Source organism: Dromaius novaehollandiae, chromosome 1, assembly GCF_036370855.1.
Source record: "Dromaius novaehollandiae isolate bDroNov1 chromosome 1, bDroNov1.hap1, whole genome shotgun sequence".
Classification (NCBI taxonomy): Eukaryota; Metazoa; Chordata; class Aves; order Casuariiformes; family Dromaiidae; genus Dromaius; species Dromaius novaehollandiae.
Window position 1 is genome coordinate 71,159,468 of NC_088098.1, and position 25,079 is coordinate 71,184,546.

A 25,079-nucleotide genomic window follows, 5' to 3' on the forward strand; every position below is an offset into this window, starting at 1 on the left:
AGGCACATGTAGTACCCATTTAGACAAGATCAACGTGTGAGTAGCATTGTTTCAGTTGGAGAGAAGTGCCTTGAGAGAATCATATTCTGGCACCTAATTTGAAATTAGTTCAATAGGAGTTTTGGGGTGTCTGTTCCCACCTGTTTGGTTGTTTTGTTTTTTTAACCTGATTGGTTCATCTTCAAGTGCCAAAACAGCTTTAAAATATAGTCTCTACTACCTGGATACACCGTAGCTTCTCTCTGACATCCATTCTCCTTGCCTACAGACAAAAAAACGTTACCTCTGAGAGATGATGAATTTAAAACCAGAATATTAGCTCCAATTTGTCCCTGTGCTGCTTATTTTTCTGTTCTGAGCTTCTTATTGTTGTTTATGACCACCGTGATCTAATCTCTCCAAGCCAGTTAGCAGTTGCTTGGTCCTCTGGTATATTTGTACATTTTTGGCACCATGTGCATATTCTATCTCACTGTTGAAGTGGCATAAATGAAAAAAATGAGAAAAGAGAAAAAAAGAGATGAAGCAGCCAGGCAGAGTACAGACATACTTGCTTTGGTTAATTTGCTGGGTAGGGGGTTGTTGTTATTACTAGGCTGTACTTAAAATGTCTCTGTGAACACTCAAGAGGGCTTGGCTTAGGTTACAACTTGCAGGCATCTGTGCTACTTGAAAAATGACAGATGCTTTTTTAGTGTGTCAAGAGCTGCTGCCTGGAGTGCAAGAAAATATTTTGCAGACCGTAGATCTGTTGAGTAAAACTCTTTCTTCTCTAGATGAAAAAGACTTCAGAAACATCAAAAGTCCTCAGACCAGACACAGAGGTATACATTGGTTGAAGTTCAGTGCAAGAGCCCTGAAGTTGCATAGATTAACAGAACTAGAGAGAACAGAACTAGAGACTAGAGAGGATCATTAGATGATTTAATCTTACTTGCCGACATAACCCACTGCTTTCACCTTTTTGCATCCAGTAATTTGTGATCAGCTGAAGTGGCTCTTCCTGAAAGGCATCCAAGAGATAGAAAACATCAAGATAAACAATGAATTCATATTACACACTAGCAGGTATCTGTCCATGTTTTTCCTGGGTTTGTTCCTTCAATTCCTTACTCATATCAGAAGCCTTTATTGGATCAAGTGGTTTCACAGCTACAGTGAAAGCAAGATTACCCATACAAGCAAGGCCTTGAAAGGTCAAACCTTCTTCTGAGCTGCACGTGTGACAAAGAGCAATGGCTATGTGCCAGTATGGTTAATCTCTGTTTGTGTTCCTATGTTCATGGGTTCAGAAAAGTGTTAGTATTTAGGGGTGAGGAACCACAATTACCAAGAGGAGGCAGAATTTGAATTTCCTCCAAAGAGTGTCTGACATCTATTGATATCTGCATCATGTTTGCTAACTCATTTGCTTTAAAACACCCTTCAGGAACCATTTGAGCATCCAGACAGGAATTAAATTAAGGCCTCTGTTTGCACTGACACCTGTTCCTCTGTTTTACAGAAAAAGGTAGCAGACCAGCCCAATCGGAGTCCCTCGATATGGTTAGCGATGTACAGTGCCTTTGGACGACCAATTCTTCTCAGTAGCACGTTCCGTTACTTGGCTGACTTGCTGGGTTTTGCTGGGCCATTATGCATTTCTGGCATTGTCCAGGGCTTCCAGGATACAACCAACAATACGAATGCAACAGAAAAGGTAACCTGACAGCACTGATAGAAAGATCTTGTTTGGTTTCAGTTTTTGATTCATATCAGATATTTAATATGTCTGGCTACGTGGTCCTATGCGTCTATGATTATCATTTTGTTACTGTCATTATTTCCTTCAAGGAAATTGAATGTTTGTTGGGAGGCACAGTCAGGTTATAATCCTGAGAAGTGGGAACCTTTGCTATGAATGTGACACAGGTAGTGCAACACAGATAGGACAGGCTTCCCCAAACTGCCCTGCTGTCTGCCTCCTTCTGGAGTCACCCCTGAAGTTTGAGGGAGGAGGAACAACTTCTGCCTCTCATTCAGCCATGTTTACTCATTCCAGGCAGGACATTTGCTGGTGGTGGCTCTGTGATGGAGCCAGCAAGGACAAGTCTGTGGGTTTCACTTAATTTTTGTGCACCTGTCCATTTGTAGTTCGTTGACAGGTTTGAGCTCTCTGAAATCTGCTTTCCACTGGGAAGCTATGAATAGTCAGTCCCTGTTGTGACTAATTATGCTGCTTGTTACTGTGATGAAAAGCCATGTGGGTAATAGAACGAATGGCCCAGGAGAGGAGTTGAAAAGCACCTGCTTTATTCAGTGGCATTGTTGATTCTAGAGATATTCAAAAGATTCTGGTTCCCATCCCATTTCAAGTTTCACCAAGACTGTACTTTCAGAGGTCATTTCAATAAGCACTGCACAAGCCTCTGATAGGGAACATTTTCTGTCATAAGAAAAAGAGCTTGTTAGTAACTAATGAAAAGACAAAGGTAAAATTATTTTACTAACCGACAGCAGACAAGAAATGAGGAATAAATTTTCCTACATCTTTTTCCTCATATGGAAACATCTCCACACACTTTATGCAGTGAGTGGTTTGTCTTTGAATGAGCTGATATATATGTAATGGAATAACATTCTCCCCTTCAGATAAAACATTTGAGTGTCATCGCTTTATCCGAGCATCTTCTCCTTGGTTGCTCACTCCTGACACTCATGTTCTTGACTAATGCTCTGAATTTGGCTTCAGACTCTCGTTTAGCCATTTCACTGAAGAAGGAGATTTCCGCTGTGCAAGTTAACAAATTATGCTCCTTATCATCAGTGAACCTCCATGTGCTAATTTAAGACACACAATCAAAAGGCAAAGTACATCTTTTCCCTAAAAAATAGGGGGGGGGGGTTGCATATTCACCAAACATGGCATTTTAACTTGAACATGATAATTTCCAGACCTAAAATTTAGGAATCTGTAACTTTTCCCCCTTCCTTCAGCTTTTGCACTCTCCAGAAAAGTGGTATTTAAGGTTTTAATCAACACTGGCTTAAGGGAAGCTTAAAATCATTGGAGAACTTGAAACTACTCCAAAAGACTGACTTGGTGACAGTCACTATTTCTCTTGGACACATTTCAGAATACATTGGCTTTAAATTTATGGATTTTGATAAACTTTCTCTTGGTTGTTCTTGCTATTATGGTTTTCTCCTTTAAAATATCTCTGGTTTGAAGTAATGTGAATTAATTGAATTTTGTGCTTATTCCCCCTTAGCTTTCACTCCTGAGAACTCCATGCACTTTCATGTATCTACAAATGGTATTTTATTGTTGTTACCCCAACTGTACACATGCAGAAGAAGTCAGATGCAGGAAAACATTAAGAGAAGGATTTTCAAATGTAACTGACCAATCATGCACATAAGCAGCCCCCATTTCAAAGGGTCTTCAGTGGGTTAAATGACTCTGTCCTACTACTTCAGTGGGATGTGTGTGTCTTACAAACTTTGGCCCTTTTGAAAATACCGTTAGGTGCCTATGAATGCTTGAGTACCTATGTAGCTTTGGTAATTTTATGGTATGTTGATTATCACAGAAAATGTCTGTCCAGGGATGGGAAACAAACTCCACTCTATTATGGGCTAAGTCCAGACCCAAAACTACACATCCTTTGGGTCTTAGCTGCCTGTGACAGAGGGATGAGTGTGTGATGAGGCTGGGGTCACTGCAGTGACGCGAGCATGGGTCAGAGCACCTCTCTCTTGTCTGCAAGTCTTGTGGCACATTACAATATGAAGAGTGATGAACGAATCTTTAAGGGTTTAGATGTGGGGCTTACATTCGAATATTTTCCAAACCTTTCATCTCAAAATCAGGCTGGAGATTTCATGAGAACAGACTTTCTTCTTCGTCCTTTTTTGTAAGAATTCCAATACATCCTGCTTCCAGCTGGATCGGAAATACCAAAGGAACAGCTTTTCTCGCAGTATTTTGGTATGTTTACTTCCTTCCCTGGCTGAAAGAGAGCAGCCCAGTAAATGTTAAAACTAGAAAATGAAAACAAATAAAGTGATTTAAGCAATTGCCCTTTCAAGGTATTTAAATTTAATTCCCTGAGAAGGACTTGCAGACATATTCTTAATTTATTCAGAATGGTGCCTTACCACAGGTAAAATTTGTTCTTCCTTAGATTTATTCTTCCTTAGATTATATGTCTGGAAGGAATTATTTCCATAATATACAGATCCATCACAAGTAACCAATCCAATGTAATAAATATTTTCTTTCTACTTCATGGTGCATGTGGAATGGGCTGTATTTTCTACCGAGTAACATATTTGTCCCCCAAAAGAATCATCAGAATTCTGTGGAGAAACTAAAGAAAAGGTGGACCTGGTGATCTCACTATCCCTTTTCTGCTAACAACAATTCATTTCAGAACTGCTAAAAGGTAGGGTCCTGTGTTTTTGGAACATAAACACTAGAGTTCAATTTCTATCCAAATGATTATGATACACAAGACAGTGAGAATTCTTATTTCCTACATAGTCATAACTTTGCTGTAATACCATAAATACTGTTTATTCTAACGTAATACCTGGATCGCCTTGTGCCCAGGGTCTCATTAAGAAACAATCCCTCCGATGCTATTGTCGTATCATTTCTTTTTTCTCTTTCTTTTCAGCTGAAGAATCCATCAAATTCATACCTCTCCTCAGAGGAATTCCTCAGGAATGTTTACGTTTTGGCAGTTCTTCTCTTCTTGGCCCTTATCTTACAAAGGACATTCCTGCAGGCTTCCTACTATGTGACTACAGAAACTGGCATCAACCTGCGAGGTGCTTTATTGGTGAGCAAAGATATTGTTCCCATGCTCTTCCAAAAAACACAATAATACTATCTCCAGCTTCATTCTTTCATTTATCTTGTCCTTTACCTAAAGAGTCAATTAACAACAGTATTTTGCGAGAAGATACACACTGTATTTTTACACAGAAAACTGAGAACAGCAGTATCATTGACACAGCCAAACGGCAGTGATTTCTTTTGCTCAAAACTAAAACCATGTAGAAGTTTTACAGTCACTCCGTTCACATAAGAATGCTGATGTTAGATATATGAATATAAGCAATTTCGTTTTGGCTCTGTGTCTGCTTTGTGCATTTGCTTATGAGGTTACTTTTGCTCACTGTGAACAGAGTCAACTTGCGGAGTGTCTTTGGCCTAGCTTTGTTTTCCTGCAACACTGTCTATGTATCTTGAGTGGTGATTTGGAACATTTATGCCCTTTTGCACAGAGCCCTGTCAGATGAGATGGGATGGGAGCGGTTCATCTCCAAGACTGTGTCTCTAGAACTGGCATCCATTAACCCTGCAGGAAAGTTATGTTTATGAACTGGAGCCAGTAGCTATATCTCAGGGTGTGAGGTGTAGCACGAGTATCCTGAGCCCAAACTCCGCAGGCAGGAGTAGTACCTTGTGCAAAACAGAAGCTGAAATAGATGTTTTGCCAGGTGTAACTAACTGTAAGAATATCATATCAAATGTGAAAGCTCCTTTTTTGTGTGCATTCTGTTTGGTGTAGCCATTTCAAACATTTTCTGCTTTCTCCCAGGGTAGATATTACAGCCTTGGTGAGAAATGAGTGCCTGATTATTTCTTTGTTCTTTTGTGATTGCCAGTTGCCATAAAGGGTATTCTTAGGACCATATGCAGCTGATGTAATTCACCATGGTCTGCAGGCATTTCTGTTTAATTCTACAGGATCTGTCTTACTCACAGACAAAACATGACAAAGAGTACAAATTATTTTTAAAACTTACTTAAAGTTTCACTGGGTGATATTTGATCATAGCTAAGGCTCACAATATTTGTCTTTCAAAATTTTAGCAGCCCTGATTAATTTCCCACTATTAAACTCCTACAGATTTTATGGAAACAGATGGCCAGGTAAAGGAGAGAAACTGAAAGGAGTACATATCCACACTCCATAGCAAAACTATTTTATTGAGTATTTGAGTTTAACTGTTTAACTACAAGAATATCTATGCCAGACAGCATCACAGAAAAACAGGCTCATCAGAAAGTTTATTAAAAAAAGGTCTTAGCCCAGTCCCTTAATTGTGATGTTTTGTTGTGATTTTGTTCTATTTTAGGTCTACATTAAGCACCAGTCCTTTTAAGAGGATCTGGAGGTGTTTAAAGTCTGTTGTCTCTCTCTCTCATTCTTTCCTTCATTCTCTCTTTCTCTTTCTCATCTGAGAGACTGAGAGAAAGGCTGTGTAGGTAATCACTAATACTGACATTTGAAATATCCTGCTGCTGCTATTGCTTTATAATAATATCATTTTCATATATTCTATTTTATTCCTCCCCCACAGGCAATGATATATAATAAGATCCTGAGGCTTTCTACATCGAACTTGTCCATGGGAGAGATGACGCTGGGACAAATCAATAACTTGGTTGCCATAGAAACCAATCAATTAATGTGGTTCTTGTTCCTGTGCCCCAATCTGTGGGCTATGCCTGTTCAGGTAGAGCATTGAAGTAAGGGCCTTATTTTAGAGACCCTCCTACCCCTTTGGAAACAGTGTACGTCTATGAGGCTACTTCAAAATCCAGAGGGGAACCTCTAGCACTTGACTGCACAATCATGTCAAAAGCACTTGCCAGAAAGAGTACTAACAAGCAGAAATGTGGCCCATCATTTTCTTCAAAGGCTGGGAGGCCATCCCTCCGAGGGCCAGCTGGGAGAGAGGATTTTTCTGAGCAGGAGTTCCAGGACATGGATATGGTCTGCGACTTTCAGAATGATGACCTGTCATCCTTTCCCTGCTCGTACTTCTTCCAATACTGACATGAGTAATTGCTTTTATTTCTGCCACATGGCAGCAGCACAAGCCTCTAACCAGAACAGAGCACAAAGTATTATTGCATTTGCAGTGTCCACCTGTAACTATGTGCTGTGGCAGGAAGGAAAAGCAATTGGATTCAGTTCTGTGACTGACAGCAGCACTGACAGAACACTGCTTGAAATGCTCACAGGAGCTCTCATCTAAACACGAGGTTTAGTTACTGTAAACTTCTTGTTCTTAACGAGGCTGGAACAGAAGCAGAGGAAGAACAGATCTGTAGGAAGGAAAGGTGAAAATTGTTAGCCTGAAGGAAATCTTCAGAAGCACCTAAATGACTTGTTAACTTAAACCACGCTGATTTTCCATGTAGCTTGGGCTTCTATAGCACTTTCCAGATTTTAGCTTGGGATGGGATGGGCATGGTCATAATTTATAGATGACACTGACATTAAACAAATTAAAAAAGGGATAAAAGCCATTCTTATGTTAGATCTGTTTTGCCCAGATTACTGGAACTGCCTAGTATCAACAGTCTGTTGTTATAATCAGCAATATTACTACTGCTAGTGGAAATAAAACTTGTTTTTATATGCATATTTTGGGTTAAGGTAGGGGTTAGAAGGTTGTAAAAATAACTTCTGGAGGAAGAGAGAATAAAAGATCTGCATGGTAACAGGTTAGAAATGATACATGATTTTCATTTTAAGTTACTGTTTCATGTACAGGTTTATCTGGAAGCCTTGCTGAGAATACTTTGAATGTTACCAAATGAATAGGTGGTCTGATATCTGTGGCTATTCCTATGTAGCCTAAATTCACCACTCATTTGTCTCTTTAATAAACAGTCTCTGTTTCAGCTACAATACAAACACACTTCCCTGTGGCTTATCACCAATACAGTAAAAACCCTGGTTTGAGGACGCTTCTGTTGATTTTTCTGGTTCCTGTAGTTCATCTTTAGGGAATAAGGAGAGAGGGAATATGGGGAAGCTTGAGCATAGCTTTCCTGGGAATGAGCATAGCATCACCCATGAACTTGCCCCAGTGCAGAATTTACTGAGTGAGCAGGTAGGTCTTCCTTCTGCTCTTAAGCTGTATGAATCAAAGTGATTACTTTACACCTTCAGCAATAAATTTTAAAGGAGAATACTTACTTATTACTTCCTTCTCAAAGTATTATGCAGCTGGTATCAGTAATGCAGGTTTTGTGGTAATATATCTTTCTGCCCGATCATCTCAATCGGCTGCTCTTTGGAAAAAAAAGAGAAGGAACTAACCCATGATAACTATGGGCTACCACGCAATCTGGAAAAGGTGACAGGACTATCCCATCTTGCCTTACGCAAAGGAGATGATCTTCAAGGAATATCCCAAGAAACAGAAACTGTCAAGGCTGCCCCCTCCTCAAGCAAAACATTTTGTAGCCAATACTGAAGTTATATTCATCCAGTGTAATCAAATATGGTGTAATTGGCCATATCCTGCTGAAGACTGTGGTCAATCTTAGAAATTACTTATTATATCCATCAGTGCATGGACTGCCCTCAAGCGCAAAATCTCATTGTAGGAGCAGGCCTTGAGTAAGACCTTCAGGGTTTACTCCATGTACAAATTTCTGCCTGTAACTTTGTATAATTCTGCAAAAAAAATGGCATCTAGGTACATTAACTCACGTTACAGGGGCCTGAAAAGCTAAAAAATGCTTTCAGAATGTTGAACTCAACTGATTCTTATTTGTGAGACTATATACTGAGAAGGCAAATTTAATGAGAGAGCTGACTTATTTAAGAGAGAACAAAAATACAAAGTAGGGAGCTAGTTTTGTATGTCCTGTTATCACTGAGGACATCTCTGCACCATTATGTGGAGCTTTAAATAAAAATACTTGTAGTAGAGCTTGTATTAGTTCTGAAACCAGAATCACAGTAGTTGCATCAGAGCCATTCCCAAATAAACCTTTGTGAGACATGTACCCAAACTCTTTGTAGCACTGAGCTAGCACCTTGCTGCTTTCCTACCAAGCTACATGGTATTGGCATGCAAATTCAGGTTTGTGTCACTTCCAGCACATCTGCATCATGTTTCAGAGCAAGTCTGAGATGTGCCTCCATCCGCAGTTACAAGAGGACCCATACAACAGATTGCAAATGTTATTTATGACTATTCTAAGACCTTTGTATACTTCCAGAGTGATGTAAGGAGCTTTAGGGTAAATAAGATTTAAGGCCAGCGATTCTGCAAAATGCCTTGGGACAGGCACCATCTCTTTTAGTACCCGTTTAGGTCTGTGGAAAGCTTGTCCAGAATTAGAACTGCTAGGCACCAACACAAACTATGTTAAAAATAAAGGCCTCTAGGTTTATTTCCCACAGTTTCCAAAGATGACATTCTGAAGGAAGGTCTCACTTGATTCCTATGAACTGTTAAACTACTTATTAGAAGAACAGGGTTTTTTTCTTGCTATCATTCTGGCACATCAAAATCTACTTTCTTCTCTATGTTGTTTTTTTTCTTCATAGATCATAATGGGTGTGATCCTACTCTATAATTTGCTTGGAGTGAGTGCCTTGGTTGGTGCCGCTGTCATTGTACTGTTAGCTCCAATACAGTACTTCATAGCTACGAAGTTGGCTGAGGCTCAGAAGAGCACTCTCGTAAGTAATTTATTTTAGTGACATTTGTGATCCAAAAATGAGAACAGGGAAGCAGGAGTTCTGGATTTTATTCTCGTTTTACTGCCCATTCATTTTAGAAGTTTGGACAAGGCATCACTTAATTTCTTCATCTCTTCCTTTCTGTTGTTCTGTGGCTCAGTAGAAGAACTTCAATGTTTGTCAGACAAGGAACTGAGAAACTGTATGAGCCTTCACTTGCCTTCTCTACAGAGAACAGCAATTTCACCAAATAGCACAGCCTCCTCTGAATTAGAGTCCAGGAATGGATGTTATTCATGGTATTTTCCAATGCTATATTTCATGAGATATTAGCAAATAGTACAAGTGACTGACAAATTAAAGAAATACAATATTAAGAATGTGAAACCCTCCCCCCCCCCAAATGGCTAGAGACTTTATACTCTCACCCCAAGCATTTTCACTATCTGATATCAACTGGCATTGCTAGATTAGTCTGTGTTGTACACTCTGCAGTGCTGGAAGTTTATTTTACTGTCTAATGTAGTTTACCGATTAGAAATGTTTTCTGAAACTTTGTGTAATTTTTAACTCTATTCTCGTGATCCTTGAACTTCTTTAATCAACATTTGATGTTTAGAGACTTCAAGTATTTAAAAATTCCTCTTGTCTTAATATTCAGGAAACACATTACATATATATGGAAATAATCTTCAGCATACTTGAATCCTGCTGAGTTATGCCAGTTTATACCAACAGAGGATATCTTCTGTATATTTCCAGAACTCGTCTCAGTCTTTCCTGTTGCTCTTTTCTGAATTCCTTTTGACTCATTAAAATCTTTTTGATCATGATGTTGCCAAAGTAAATGAGCATTGTTTTGCTGGTGAGGGTTAGTTAGCAAAATACATCAATAAACATCTCACCTATTTCAAGGCCATTCTGTATGCAGCCCACAATGAATCCTGCATCATCAATTACTCACATGTAACCTTCTGTCTATTATTATGGACACCATAGACCTACTAACCCGACTTCCCGAGTTTCACACAATTTGAGGGATTCAGATATTTTGATTTCTTTTATTCTCAGGAGAGGATCTCTCAATTTTTCCCCTATGAATGTAATCATTTTAATATCTCCAGAGAACATGAAAGTCTGTATTTTATTCTGTATGAAAACTGAAGGCATGTACAAGATCACAAACAAATAAAATTGCAAATCTTTATTGAAATTTGCAACAGAAGTGAGGGGGGGAAAAACATTCTCTGTAAAACTACAAACCATTCTCAATTTCTTACCTTTGTTTTCCTTTTAAATACAGGACTATTCTACTGAGAGATTAAAGAAAACCAATGAGATATTAAAGGGCATTAAGTTATTAAAGCTCTATGCTTGGGAGCACATATTTTGTACTAGTGTGGAAGAAACAAGAATGAAGGAACTCACTAGTCTCAAAACCTTTGCACTTCATACATCCCTGTCCAGTAAGTAACTACAGTTTTAGCTCTAAGAAATGTATCCTGCTCTTCATGTCAACATTCCTTCAACTAAATTAAGACACAGCTGTGCCTATGACATTTTTTTTTTGTGGAATATGATTGAAAAAAATGACATGACATGTATAACAGAAACTTGAAAGTATATAGGATATTTCATTAATGTTTCTTTTGTAGTAAATCTTCTGTCAGCTTCATTATGACATTACAGTTGTTGGTTGTTTTAAAGTAAGGAGTCTCAGGATAACATCAGCAGTTCTGATTACAGCAAAGATAAATTACTGCCTAAAAGAAACTGTATTTCTCGCACTGTAGAAGAGCTGAGAGGGTAATATTTTAGTTGTGTTGCATCATAATTGTGCACATGAAAATTTTTTATCCGTATCCACAAAAATATACAGATGATATAATTCCTTGGCTTATTTGTATGTTTAAGACCTCTCTCCATCTTGGAAGGAAATTTCTTCCTGCAGAGGAATTTTCCTTTAGGAGTTTTAATTACTTGAACTGGAAATAATTGTAGCGCCATGCAACTAATTGTAAGGTTGTTTTTCTTGCTTCATATAATCTGATGCCTATTTTATTTCTTTTCCACAGTTTTTATGAATGCAGCCATACCAATTGCAGCTGTTCTTGCAGTAAGAAATGATTTTTTCACCTTTACTTTAAAAAAAAAGAGAATGAGAAAGAGAGAGAAAGAAAGAGGAAAAATAAATTTTACTTGTCCTCTGGCCAGGTTCAAACATGAGCCTAATGCACTAGAGGAAATACAGTGTTGGTCAGTAAGAAATCTTGACACTACTCTGAGGGCATTACTCAGCTGGTGGGGTGTACCAGAATTGGATGAAATATGACCATAGTTCTGTGTCTGTGAAAAAATATAACATTTAGAGGTTTCTTGCTGATTTTTCTGGGTAGTCTGTTTCCTCCAAATCCTGAAATCAATTACAAAACATTACAAAACAAAATACTTTAATTTTACAAAGGGAATTTTTCCTTCTTAAATGCATAAGTCACTGAAATCGCTAGCAAGTTTGTAAAATTTTTTTCATTTTAACAGAAGACATCTTTCTCTTCAATTCAGTGGAATTCCCCCAAAATTGGAATGTATAGTTCTTGGCTTTGGTCGAGCAAAATATTTTGCTTGTTTTCTTTCCTCACCTTTTTCAAGACAGTTTTTATCCTGACATGCTCTTTTTCTGATGTGACAGACCTTTGTGACTTACGCGTATACCAATGACAAGCCTCTGCAGCCTGCCCAGGCCTTCGCATCACTGTCGTTGTTCCACATCCTGGTCACACCGTTGTTTCTGCTCTCCACTGTGGTTCGTTTTGCAGTCAAGGCTATTGTAAGGTAAGTGGTGTAATCATTTTTGTTCCTTCAACCCTTGAACATCTGTGTTCAGTAACACGACAGGGAAAGTGCTAGAGAAAGGGTTGCCTTCTCCCTGCTTGTGTAGAAGGAGAATTAAAAGTGGGACTCAGAATGGTCAGAAACCTGAGAGAAAACAGAGTAAACATTTTGCTTTATTGCGTGATATATAGACAAAGAAATCTTCCATTCTTTTTGTAATTTCACCAGCTTTGGAAGTCTGGATTCAGAGCTCAACTGTTCTTCCTCTTCTCATAGTGTGGCCACCCATCACTGCTCTCACCTAGTTTGATTTTGGGCTCTAGCCAACACAGGGAAGGCAAGAGAGGCTTGGGTGAAGCTACCCAGCAAGACTGGCCCTGCTGATACAATGAAGAGCAGCTGGTTTAACTTTACCTCCCCAAAGGGTGCTTTGTGCTGTAAGTGAGGATTTAGCATTGTCCTGTCTTCTCATTGTCTAGCAATATCATGGCTTCTCTTCAGAAAGAGTGGATGGAGGAACGTTGGGCACAGAGGGACTAGTAACTCGAGGGAAACTGAGCAGTGCAGGAATTTTCTTGCAGAGAAAATGCTGTTCTGCTGAATGACAGTAAAGAAATGCAGGAGTAGGAGGCATGATAAGGCAGACATTTGGGAGTTAAGCTTGTGAAGGTTTGGGACCTGCATGGCAGGGCAGGGAGGAAGTTGGCATGAAGTGGAAAAGATTCAAAAGAAAAAAAAAATAACTCACAAAATGTGTTGCTTCATCAAAGGTTTATGTGCACCAGGCATTCATTTATTTCTATTTATTTCTCCAAATAACTTGACAAAACAACAAAGCAACTTCCTTTGTGCTGGCCTATAGAGCATTTAATCTCAAGGAAGCTGGTTGGTAGCAAGTCAAATTTCAGACTTTCAGCTGTTGCATCAGGGGTCTATATGGAGAGTCATGATCATGGGGCAGTTATGTAGACATGCACACTGTCAAACTGTCCCAAAGGGCACAAACTGACACCTGGCTGGTGGTAATGTAGCAGCTGTGGAGTGCTAGCAGGATATCAAGATCAGACTAACCTTCCCACACTTAAACATATTTCCTCTTTGCCAAGACTGAGGCACGTTGGCAAGATATTGCATTGTTGCTGCCCCTGCCTTTCTTTGTTGGATAACAGTAATGATAAATAACAACCAAGGGGACATAAGGCTCCACAGCTTTCTGCCACCATTTGCCAGCACTGCTTTCACTTAAAAAAAAAATTAAACAAACAGGGTTTATTTTTATTGAAGAAGCAGCATGGCCACATGAGAGATTTTCCCTAGGTTGAAAATGATTTTTTACTAGTTGAAAATCTCAAGTCTCCTTTATAAATCATCCTAATCCCTACATCTCTGTGCTATGTTTAGCATAGCCCTCATATCAAAATGGCGTATGCATTTTCCTTAGCACTGCTGGCCACCCCTCAGAACATTATTTAAAGACCATATTTGCCAAAAACAAACTTCACCCTTTGGCAAACTTATTTCCTATCATCTTTCTCCCATGAACCTCATATTCCCCAAGTGCAGAGTCATTAAGAACGCATGCTTGGCCACTCAATGGCCTCTGTCATCAGTCAAATACAGGTATATGAGTATGTGCTCATTTGTGTTGTGATTACACTTTGGTCAGAATCTCCATTTCACTTTAAAAAGTAGTGCTGGTGACATGAAAGCTTTTGACAGTACCAGTCCTTATTCAAATGCAAAGTAACAGTTGACTCTAGTCTTCTTAGGCAGATGGTCAAAAAGAAGTCTCTTATCTGCTACAAGAAGATAAATTCTTGCTTGATGCAGGTACACTTTCCCTGATAGAGGAAAGTCTGCATAGCCAAATTCTTGTCTTCAACTTATTGATCTTCTTCTTTCTTGTGCTGTCTGTCTCTGGGGTGAAGTGAAGACTGAATCAAACTACCAATCAGTGGTTCTGTGAATTTTGGGCAAAAAGAGGAAGCACTTCATAACATCCAGCTGTTGGGTGCCTGGCTTCTGGACTTGATTCTGCAGGCTTGAGTTAGGGCCACATCTTCCCTGTGTAGTGAGTTACCCATCTCAGAACTGGGCTTACAAAAACAGCACAATGAGCAACGATGTGCTGCCTTCTGCCTGGCAAGTTATCAATGCTAAAGAAAGGTATTATGCATCTTCTATATTACCTTTTTCCAAAATGTTAGGCCCTAATTCTGAGATCCAACAAGACACTTATATAAGACTGGAATTCTGTTATGGGAGTTAGACACCTACATTTTCCTTTCAAAAGCAGAGATAGGAGCACATATACTAGCAAGGGGAAAGAGTGACAATAGCAGTGCTTTCTTGCTAGCCAGGATCTCCGTGGCTTGAACAGGTTTTGATATTTTGATGCAACATTTACAAACAGGCCTTGAAACAGGACTTCTTTCTGACTCACAGATTAATGCTCAAATCACTGATTTAAGTCATATGCCCTCCTGCTTTCTCAGTCTCTGCATCAATGCATTTTAATTTTAGTTTTTGCTAAGTGACAGAGATTCACCATAATAGGTGGGTGCTTTTGCCTTCATCACTTCCCCACAATAACAAAAATCCAAGTATTTACGGCACTCTGAAAGGGAGAGGGGCAGAGAGACTGGATCAAATTCTTCTGGGGTGGAGAATGAATTGATCCTCTGTGCTATAATTCACCAGGAAGTAGTTTTACAAAGCAAGCAGAGAACTTTTGCAGTATTTCTTCAATGCTGGCCATGGTTCTGCTGCTTTGTGGCGTATTCAGACCTGTCTGTATGTGGTGTGTCAGGGAGCAGTGAGGCTGGGGGCTCCTGGGGCTGGTGCTGGGTGGGTCCCAGTGGGCAGGGCCAGGCCTGGCAGCCAGAGTCCATCCCATTGTCCCAAGGAAGCAGGGCGCTGGGGCAGCCCCAGACATTGGGCACAGCTGCAGGGTCAGTGGGGCCTGTGGCTGAGTAGGGGCAGGGCTGTGGTGGGGCTGGACCTGGCACTGCTGCAGCATCATGGGGCAGGGACTGACGGCCTCAGGCTGGGCTGAAATGAGGACCAGGCCTGGGGCAGGGGGAGGCCTGGGAGTGGGCAGGGATGGGGGGATTGGAGGTGCCCATGGGGCCCTGACGTAGTATATACAAAAGCTGTTGCATTGAAATTTGCAGAGGAAGTAAGTAGATGAATGACCCATTTATGCATCCTGACCATGTGCAGCTACAAGAGGCACCGAGCAGATAGGGTTACCAAGATGGAAACCACCCCACAGAGCTCTAGTGGCAATCACAGGACTTTAGCTCTCTTCTTCATTTCCAGCTACTAGTATTGTGTTTATTTTCTTTCGTCTATCCTTCTTCCACACAAATGATTGTTCACTTGCTGCCAGGGTGACAGGCAATCCATGAACTTCTCTTGAATTACTTCCAACATATCCTGCTGGCTGGAGTGCAGACCACTGAAAAAGTACCCACAGAAATCTGGGTTTATTTAACTCACTGTCCTATTTTTTTCAAAGTGTACAGAAGCTGAATGAGTTTCTTCTCAGTGATGAGATTGGAGATGACAGCTGGAGAGGTGGGGACAGCTCTGTAGCTTACGAATCCTGTAAGAAGCACACAGGACTTGTAAGTTCTGTTTTACGACACTGAATTTCCAAGCAGAGAGGCCGTATAGTCCAACAAAAGGCCAAAGGCCTAATAGATATGGGTCGGGAGTTTTGGGTTTAGCCTGGCTCTAACCTGTAAATGATCTTAGAGAAGCCAGTTCCTCTGTCAGGTTTGCCTCCTCTACATAGGAACCCATGTGTTTCTGTGGCATGAAGGGTCCCCAAACACATTTAGGCACCACGGAAGTGCCAGTGTTAGTAAAAAACCCATAACACACCAATGCATTTATGTAGATTTCAAATTCAACCTTCTCAGTTTTTATAAATGTCCCAGGTGCATTTCCTGTGGCTATGGGGATTGTACAGTACATTGCCAGTGCATTATTAGAGATTGTACGGTAAATTGCCAACATGGTGTTTGGGGCATTTTTAGGTAGGACCCATCCCTGCTCTGGGAAGCTGAGAATTAGAGGTGGGAAAAACAACACCAGAGCTTGCCAAAGAGAAATTCATTCCAAAATGCTGTTTCTGGAGTGCTAAGAATTTCATGAATTTGAGACAAATTTGAGGAACAGTTCTGGGGGGAGGGGGGGGAAATAAGGAGATGATTTTTGAAAAGTCATTTTCCATTCTGAGGTTTCTGTAGAACAAAATATTTCAACTGTTTCAAATTGATGTTTTCATTTGAAATGTGACTGAAATTTGAAGATAACAATGGAAAGAAAGGATTAGCATAAAGTAAATTTTATTTGAGCTGAATTAAATAAATTAGCCAATCTCAAACAATATTTTCCTTGTTTTTCTGGTTTAGCAATTACAATTAAGGAGAAAAAAAAATTTTCAGTGTTTTTTTGTTTCTCTTGTCCATTTTTCACCCAGCCCTACAGACAGACAGACAGACAAAGTCTAGATGATGGGGAGAGGAAAAAATAAAGGTGATGTCTATAAAGGTTAAATCATTCACTATAGACAGCCCAGCGATAATGAATCACTAAGATTATACCTATTCAGCTCAATACAGTGCCATTTACAAATATCTCAGGGAACCCTGAATGAGCTAGCTCAATAATCACAATCATGCAATAGCAAGGCGCTCTGGCCAGCCTAATCTGATCTGCTTCTCACTCCCGCAGCTGGTCTGCTTCCAAGAACCAAACTGGTAACTCTGCATGCCATTGCACTTCCTGTGACACAGCTTTGTTTGGAGCTACGTCAGGTAGGGCAGAGTTATCTAGTGGTTTGAGGAGGATGACACAGCTGAAATTTGGGATAATTCCGCATGGGAAATCAACATGATGAAGATATTTCCTGTGCTTCAGTTAAGAGTGTTTAAAACATTGCAAAATGTGCTTCACAGTAGAGTATCTTTATTATAACACATATTGAAAAGCACTGGTTTCTTTTTGTGACCTAGGATGGTGGGAGGAAAGGGAATGGACTGTCTTTTTTCAAAGTCACCAAATGCTGTCATTTCTTGAGAATTTCAATGTTTCTCCTTTCTGTACTTCATCATGTAGCACACCAAGGCCATCAACAGGAGGCAGCCGTTGAGGTATCAGCTTGAAAGCTACGAACAGCTGTCAAGGAGGCCAACGCGTCCCGTGGAGATAGATGATATTGCAATCAAGGTGGTTTGAAAACATTAGCTCATTCTTTACAAGGAATAGGCCCTCCTGCTCAGTACTACAATAATACCAGATAGTGCCCAATTGCTGCTCTTCTTCCAAAGGCAAATTGGCCATTGCAAAAGCAAGCACAAAGCCCTTAAATAAATCAGTGCTTTTGCCCAAACTAAAGTGAGAAGAATTTACTTCAGACCAGCTTTTTGTAGTGATCCTCTGGCTTCTGAGGAACAAGGCATCATGAATCTGAAGGAAAAAAACTAAATAATCTGAAATGAAGAAATTAATATGGATTTCTTTAGGCTTCCCATCCATGCACTCCTCTTTCATTCTCAGTCCCAGGATCAAAACTGTTGTATCATTTTTGTCACTTATTACTGATAAAGAGCATGTTTGGCTGAATGTGCTGTAGTTTTTCCAGTATGTTCTGACAAAATTCATACGAATTAGGTGTGCTAGCTTCAAATGATTATTTGGACCAAATTTTGTCCTAATATGTCCCTGTTCCCCATGGGAAGAACGGGTCATGGCCATGTTAACTTCAAAGAAAATATGCACAAACAAGGCCAGGGTCTGCTGGGGAACATTTTGGGGGGAACCATGTGAGTATTCTATTTGTTCTTTGGGAATCGATTCACAATAAGTTATATATCACAATACGCAGAATGACTCCTTCCTTGATAAGCTATAATATTTAGATTGTCACCATAAGATCTCATGATCACTATTTCTAGTGTTTATAATTTCACTTGACAGAATGAAAGTGTTCAGTATGTGAGTTAACTCAAGACCATCCCTTTACTGCAATTCATGCAGTATATATATGCGTGTATATAACTTTTCCTATTCACAAACTTACCTGAGTTTGACAGTCTTTGCTAACTTCCTTAACTTAAATTTTTGTGTGCATGAACATATCTCACTATATCTATTGATCACAGACTTTTTAGTAACACATTTTAAATCCAAGCCAGACATTCTAATTTGTTTCCTTGTTTGTTTACATATCTGACATGTAGCAATTGTTTTGTAGGTGACCAATGGATACTTTTCCTGGGGCAGTGGCTTAGCTACATTGTCCAATATAAACATCAGAATCCCAACAGGTAGGATAAACAGACAGCTTAAACATGAAATATGTGATATCAAATTGCTGCTAATTCCATTTCTTCATGTTGTGGCACACACAAAAATACACATTCAGTTTGTTACAAGGAAAAATGAAGGATGAAAAGATATAAAAGGTCATGAGCTATATGGGTCATGGAATTATATCATTAACCTAAAGTACTACAAATTAACAAAAAATTGCATAGTTTTTATTTTTTTATTAATAAAAAATACTAAATAGCAGGAACAAAGTCAACACTAAGAAGAAATATGGAAAGCATGGTTACACAAAAATTCATTATTATTTTAATAATCAAATCTAAAACAAGAGAACTTAAGACTGGGTCTGACCAAGAGTCCATCTAGTTCCATATTTTGTTTCCAGCAGTGGCTACCAGTTGATGCACAGGGACATGGCTGGCATATGTTACAACCTCTTCTCCCATTCTTCAACCTTACACTCTCCCAGTGTCCAAGTATTTTCAGCTCAAAGCATTTCCTGAGCACCATGCAGTTTGTCTGTTGAGTAATCCCCAATGACTTTCTCTTTCAAGTACTTGTCCAGTCTGTCTCTGAGCTCCTGTAAATTTCTTGCATCTACTACAACATCCTTTGCGAGGAGTTGCACAGGTTTACAAAATGTTGATTTGTTTTGGAAGATTTATATGGCAAGTGTGAAAACTAATTATTATTTTATATTATTATGATTATGATTATGATTACTGGAATAAAATTCCTGACACTGCTCTGTTGGCATTTCATGTTATTAAATAGTCATATTTTATTTTAATATCCTACCAAGTGCTTTGTTTTAAAACAGCTAGTTACTTTAGGTTGACCCATGTTGGATGTCACATAGTTATTATTAAGTCAGTCCAAAGTGTTCTAGATCTTTTGTTTCACTGTACCATTAGGAGTCCTAGACATTTGTGCTGGCCCTGTCCAACATTTAATGCTAGCAGAAAGTGTTTGCTCGAAGATGCTTACAACCTAAGGCCATGAGGTTGCAAGCTGGGTGAACCAGTCTAACAGCTTGCCTCCTCTGGAAAGAATGAGTCCATTAACTCATCAGTTGGTGAAAAGCTAACCTGGCAAACAGACTAACTAGCAAAGTTAGCAAGTTCATTCAGTTTATGGGAATATCTGCCAAGGACTAGTGCCACCACAGAGTAAGACTGCAGAGTGGCGATGGGAGAAGGACGAGTACAGCAAAACAGGAAAGAGTAATGGATCTTCTTCTTTCAGTTGCAGTGACCTATTAGATTGTCCCAAATTTTCCTGGAACCACAGACTGCATAAGTACTCCCGACTTTATACCATTTCATCCTAAATAACCTTCCCAATGTAACACATTCCTACACATTGTATAATATGTCATAGCAGTATTCTCATTCATTTGGATACTAGTGTGTACCTGCACACTCTCAAAGTATTTTTCCTAGGTGAACACATGCAATAGTGATCATTAACATACTGGATACTAGCAAATTTAACCAAGTATTTAAAGTGCTCTAGAACTGAGTCTAGTGAGCTTGAGTTGAATCAGTTGTTTCATTTTTAAAAATGTTAATGTGTTTGTTATTATTATTATTATAGGTCAGATGACAATGATTGTGGGTCAAGTCGGCTGTGGCAAGTCATCACTTCTCCTTGCTATATTGGGAGAGATGCAGACGCTGGAGGGAAAAGTTCACTGGAGCAAGTATGTTTTCTACAGCTCTTAATTGCTGTATTCTTTTAAGAAGGAAATGCAGCAAATATCAGGCATTCCCCTAATATCTCCATATAGCTGTTTGGTAAGAACAGTGAGGTGCAATTTACATTTGTTGTGTTTCATCAGAGGTGTTTGCTGTCTAGTAATGTTTCATATAGCACTTGCAACTCAGATTGTGAAAATGGTGACATTCTGCAAGAAGCATTGAAGGGATGGGATAGTTAACAAATGTAAAAGAAAAGACAGTGCTCCAATTTGGATTCCTATCTAGATTATTAAGTTAGCCTCTGTGTTTTCCACACTGTTATACTGCAACTCTATACCTGTGACAGAATGAGAGGCTGGAGCTTCTTCGATGTGTGGGGCACAAGCATACAGGAAAGGTTGTGTTTCCCACTCAGTGATGCTGCTGCTAGCAGAAAAAGGTTATATAATAACAGTGAGCAATGCTTTCCCCTATCCCTGGTATCTGCCCAAGCCTCAGCCTATAGAAATCAGTGTAATTCTTCACGCTAACATCTACAGAAAACATCTGGGGGCACCAAATACCTAGAGAGTTAAGGCTCAAAAGAAGCTGCTGTTGAGGAGAGAGTTGCCTATGAGGTCAGACTTCTGGATCCACATGAATTCAGACCCAATGAATGAGAACTTCACATAGATACTAGATGAGACAGCAACAACTATTCCTGCCATAGGGCAGGACAGAGGCTGTGGAAGGGATGTGCTATAACCCTGGGACTATCTCTGCGATTTTAAAGATCAGTTCTGTTTCCCTAAATCTACCATGCCAAACTCTTCTTAATGAATATTTGAATAACTGAATCACAAAATAGTTGGAGTTGGAAGGGGCCTCTGGAGAGGTCCATCATCTGATCCAACACTCCTGCTCAAACAGGGCCACCTGGAGCAGGTTTCCCAGGACCATGTCCAGTTTGGTTCTGAATATCTCCAAGGAGGGAGAGTCCACAACCTCCCTGGGCAACCTGTTCCAATGTTCAACCACCCTCACAATAAAGAAGTGTTTTCTTACATTCAAGTGGAATTTCTTGTGTTTCAGTTTGTACCCACTGCCTCTTGTCCTGGAGAAGACAGGGAGGGTGAATTTTGCCACAGAGGCAAATATTTGTTGCCCCATCCCTTGAATAGTTACCTGCTTTGTTGTCTTTTTCCTACAGCAATGTTGCAAGCTGGATACTTTTTCTTTTCCTGTACTAATGTGTGTGGCATTTTTTGTTTTCTAGCTGTATTTCACTGTCTGCTATTCTAAAATGTATGATCTCACTGGAGTAGTAGGTACAGTTGGAGCCAAGGCAAGAATAATTTTTTTTTTAAATCAGATGCAAGTTTAAACTTTGATGAGCAAAGAATACATGACCTATAGTAATAGCACGTGGCACAGTTAATTCATTTGAAACATGCAATGAGAATGTTGCCATCGCAATGAGGCATTTTGTTTTTTGAGTAATTAAAAAAACCCAAGGAGTTACCAGAGTGTGCATTAAAATTATTTCTCATGACTTTCAAAGATGTATTTGAGAAAGACTGTGAGAATCTCTAGAAAGCAAGATTAACTTGTACTGAAGGGAAATTCTGAGATAATATGGGAGGATGATTATCAGACAGGGATCAGAAATCATAACTTTGCTGATGTTGTATTTTTAAGTAGTATTTGGGACTTGCTGAACATTTATCATTTCCTATTCAGACAAGTTTGAGATTTTGCAGATGTTTAACTTTTCTTAGGGTTATTTCCTAAATTTGTTAGTGTTTCCAAGTAAAGATTTCCAGTAAAGGTCACATTTTGCCCAGTGCCTTATGGGTGTATGTTGTGATTAGTAATAGTCTTTCATGTTTTGTCCTTTTTAAACTATACTCCCCAAGACACACTGCTCAAGTATCACAATGTTCAAGAGAGGCTAAGTTTATATTGTCTGTGGATTAGCAATTTCTACAAAACCAAACAGGTAACTCAACTGTCTGTGAGTATCTGAGACCTTACTGAGTGACTCTATTCATTGCAACCTCTAATTTTCTACTGCATTATAGCTGAATGCAAACATAGTTATGTTTTACTGATGTTGGATTGCCTGACAGAGAGATGAATACAGAAGGATACCTCAGGTATTTAACTGAATGGACCCTGTTGCTGTACTCAACAAAATCATAGTGAAGGGCCTACTTATGCTCTTAAATCCCTTTCCACAGGATTCCTCATGCATGACTAATGTAGCTACTGATCCAGGGATGAACTGCAGGCTTGGTGAACTCCCCAACAAATTCAGATGGATCAGACTTCAGCCTGATTTATATTGCAGTAATCCTATCATAAATCTTTCTGAAAGCCCATCATGGAGCTTGGGTACACTATTGCTGTTGTGGTTGACTGCAGAGAGAGCTGTACATCCAGGGTTGTCACCGATTCAGTATCTTAGGGAAATAAAGTGTGTTAGTGCATCTTTCTGTAACAGATCTTGGCCAGGACAAATCTTATGGGCCAGATTTAGTTTCTTCTTAGTTAAATGAGACATGTCTCAGATATATTAAAAACTATAGCCAAGAAATGGCTTTTGGTTTTCCCAGTGAACAATGGACTAGAGAGACTTCTTAAACACTGAAGTGTGAGGCTATCCAGATTCAGTGATTCAGCTGAGCCTTTTGTAAGAGGCTCAGAAAGGATCTGTTACAAACTCGGTTAAGAGTGACAGATGTGGGGAATACACAGAGACATGTATTCCTCGTGTCCACACCAAGCCTTACAGTCAGAACCATCTTCACCTGGTATACATCTTCTATCATCTGTTGAACTTGTTTCTGTGCAGAAAGGTTACTGTGTGCCAAGTTAAAAACACAAGCAATGCAAGAATTATGAATTAGATCCTCCCAAATGTCATGTTCTACACTGAGGCTATGAAGGGCTTCAAGAAAAATTAGGAAAAGTCAGTGCTGCCTTCAGCAGAATTATTACCAAGAGCAACTGCTTATCAAAGGTTGCAACCACAGTAGTTCGTATAAGACAATGAAAGACATTATCCATAGAGAGATAGATGGTTGGCTGGTAAATGTCAGCAGCCAAAGTCTGCATAACCACTAGTCCTGCTGCTACCTCTATGGCTAGTTGCAATGGCTGGAAGATAGAACTAAATAATTCATCCGAACTGTTGGATAGAGTCTATGTAGGTGCTTGGTCCTTGGAAATCTCTTGCCTATATTAGAAAAGAAAATGGTCTGTCCCACTGTTACAGTGGTATCCTAGAAATTTTGTATCTCTTTATTCTCCTCCATGTTCATTTTGCAGGCTGAGGGGATCTGGGCCCAGTTAGAGATGCATTAGTCTATTTTATAAGGTCCAGAGTTGGTATACAAATTGTCCAACCTTCAGCTAAGTCTTTTTTTAACTTTTGCATAAAACTTTGATTTAAATATGTTTCTGACAGCCTATGTAGTCAAAAATCATATGAATATAACTAAGCAATCTAATCAGTTTGTTCTTTCCTGTCATTTTAGAATTGAACTCCCCATGCCCTATTTTGCGGAATATGTATATTTTATGATACAGAATAAAAATCAGTATAAACAAGCACATTTCAATAAGTAAAGAAGTTAGAGCAAAGATTACTAATCCCAGTGTGCAAATAAAAATCTCTTTATGGAAATCTCAGGAGCTTCAGTTTCAGCCCACTCCCATGCCCTGCAATTGCATCACTCTTTTGAACTGGGTAATAAAGTATGAGACCAAACACTTAATCTCCTTGTTTGTGAAGGCCCCAGCTCAGCAAACGTCTTACACATGTGTTTATTTATGAGATTATTCATGAATGTGGGTTCTCACAGACCTCTGAATTCAGGAGAATTAAAGCATAGTTGTCGAGTTAAGAATGCAATTAAATACCTAACCAAGGAAGAAGAGTTTGAGAAACTAGGATCCTAAAATTAGTCTTTGTCCATTCAGTTAGCTTATTTGATTGTAATAGAAAGCATGGTAATTCTGGTAAGGAATTAAAAGGGATCTTGTAAGGCTTATGCCCAGTTTTTGTAAAGTAGTACTTCAGTGGGCACTCCCAAACATATCTGTAAGAGCATTATGTCTATTGTTGTCTACCATTATAGTGCACTGCTGATAAAAGTTTGTAGTTTTGTAATAGCAGAAATTTAGGTTTTCTTCTCTTTTTGTTTGACTTGACCGTATTTCTCATTAGACACCATCTTTTTCTTTCTTGTAACTTTTTTTCCATTGTAGAGAAGACTGGAAGCTTCTACTGAATAAAGGACCAACTTTGGTGAAGTAATATCTGTTCTGAGCCTTGATTTTTGGCTCTCTGACCCTTCTGAAATAACCAGCAGTGCTTAATCACCTCTCATGTTATAACATCTTCTGTGGCTATTGGTGCTCCAAGAAAACAAACTGATAGTGCATCTCAAGAGGCAAGAATTATCAAGGCTCCTAGAGAGTTGGTCTGCAGCACATAAAGCAGTATCTCTCAATTCTGGCACTTTAGGAAGATGTTAAATATGTGAGTCGAGCATTACGAGAGCTCTGCTATTAGAATTATTCTGCCCTTTGCCAGAGTTGGATACTCTGCCTCAAAGTACAGCCGCTGTTGCTGGTATCCTGGCAGGCAAGCAGACATTTCTGTCTCAGACGTAAAATATTTCATGTTTAGGATTCATAGACTTGGGAGAGGAGGATTTGTTTGAGTTTTTTG

At 39.4% G+C, this 25,079-nt stretch overlaps 1 protein-coding gene across 4 annotated transcripts in view; it reads left to right on the forward strand.

Moving 5' to 3' along the window:
* The window catches only part of ABCC9 (ATP binding cassette subfamily C member 9), an 82,280-nt gene that overhangs the window by 21,307 nt on the left and 35,894 nt on the right, over positions 1 to 25,079 (forward strand). For all 4 annotated transcript variants that reach the window (XM_064516121.1, XM_064516117.1, XM_026092685.2 and 1 more), the window contains 11 exons: positions 1,505 to 1,699; positions 4,662 to 4,826; positions 6,358 to 6,513; positions 9,354 to 9,488; positions 10,792 to 10,954; positions 11,564 to 11,604; positions 12,178 to 12,320; positions 15,841 to 15,949; positions 17,448 to 17,558; positions 18,586 to 18,658; positions 20,259 to 20,364. In XM_064516121.1, coding sequence (XP_064372191.1) covers positions 1,505 to 1,699; positions 4,662 to 4,826; positions 6,358 to 6,513; positions 9,354 to 9,488; positions 10,792 to 10,954; positions 11,564 to 11,604; positions 12,178 to 12,320; positions 15,841 to 15,949; positions 17,448 to 17,558; positions 18,586 to 18,658; positions 20,259 to 20,364 — 1,397 coding nt within the window. The remainder of the gene's footprint in view (positions 1 to 1,504; positions 1,700 to 4,661; positions 4,827 to 6,357; positions 6,514 to 9,353; positions 9,489 to 10,791; positions 10,955 to 11,563; positions 11,605 to 12,177; positions 12,321 to 15,840; positions 15,950 to 17,447; positions 17,559 to 18,585; positions 18,659 to 20,258; positions 20,365 to 25,079) is intronic.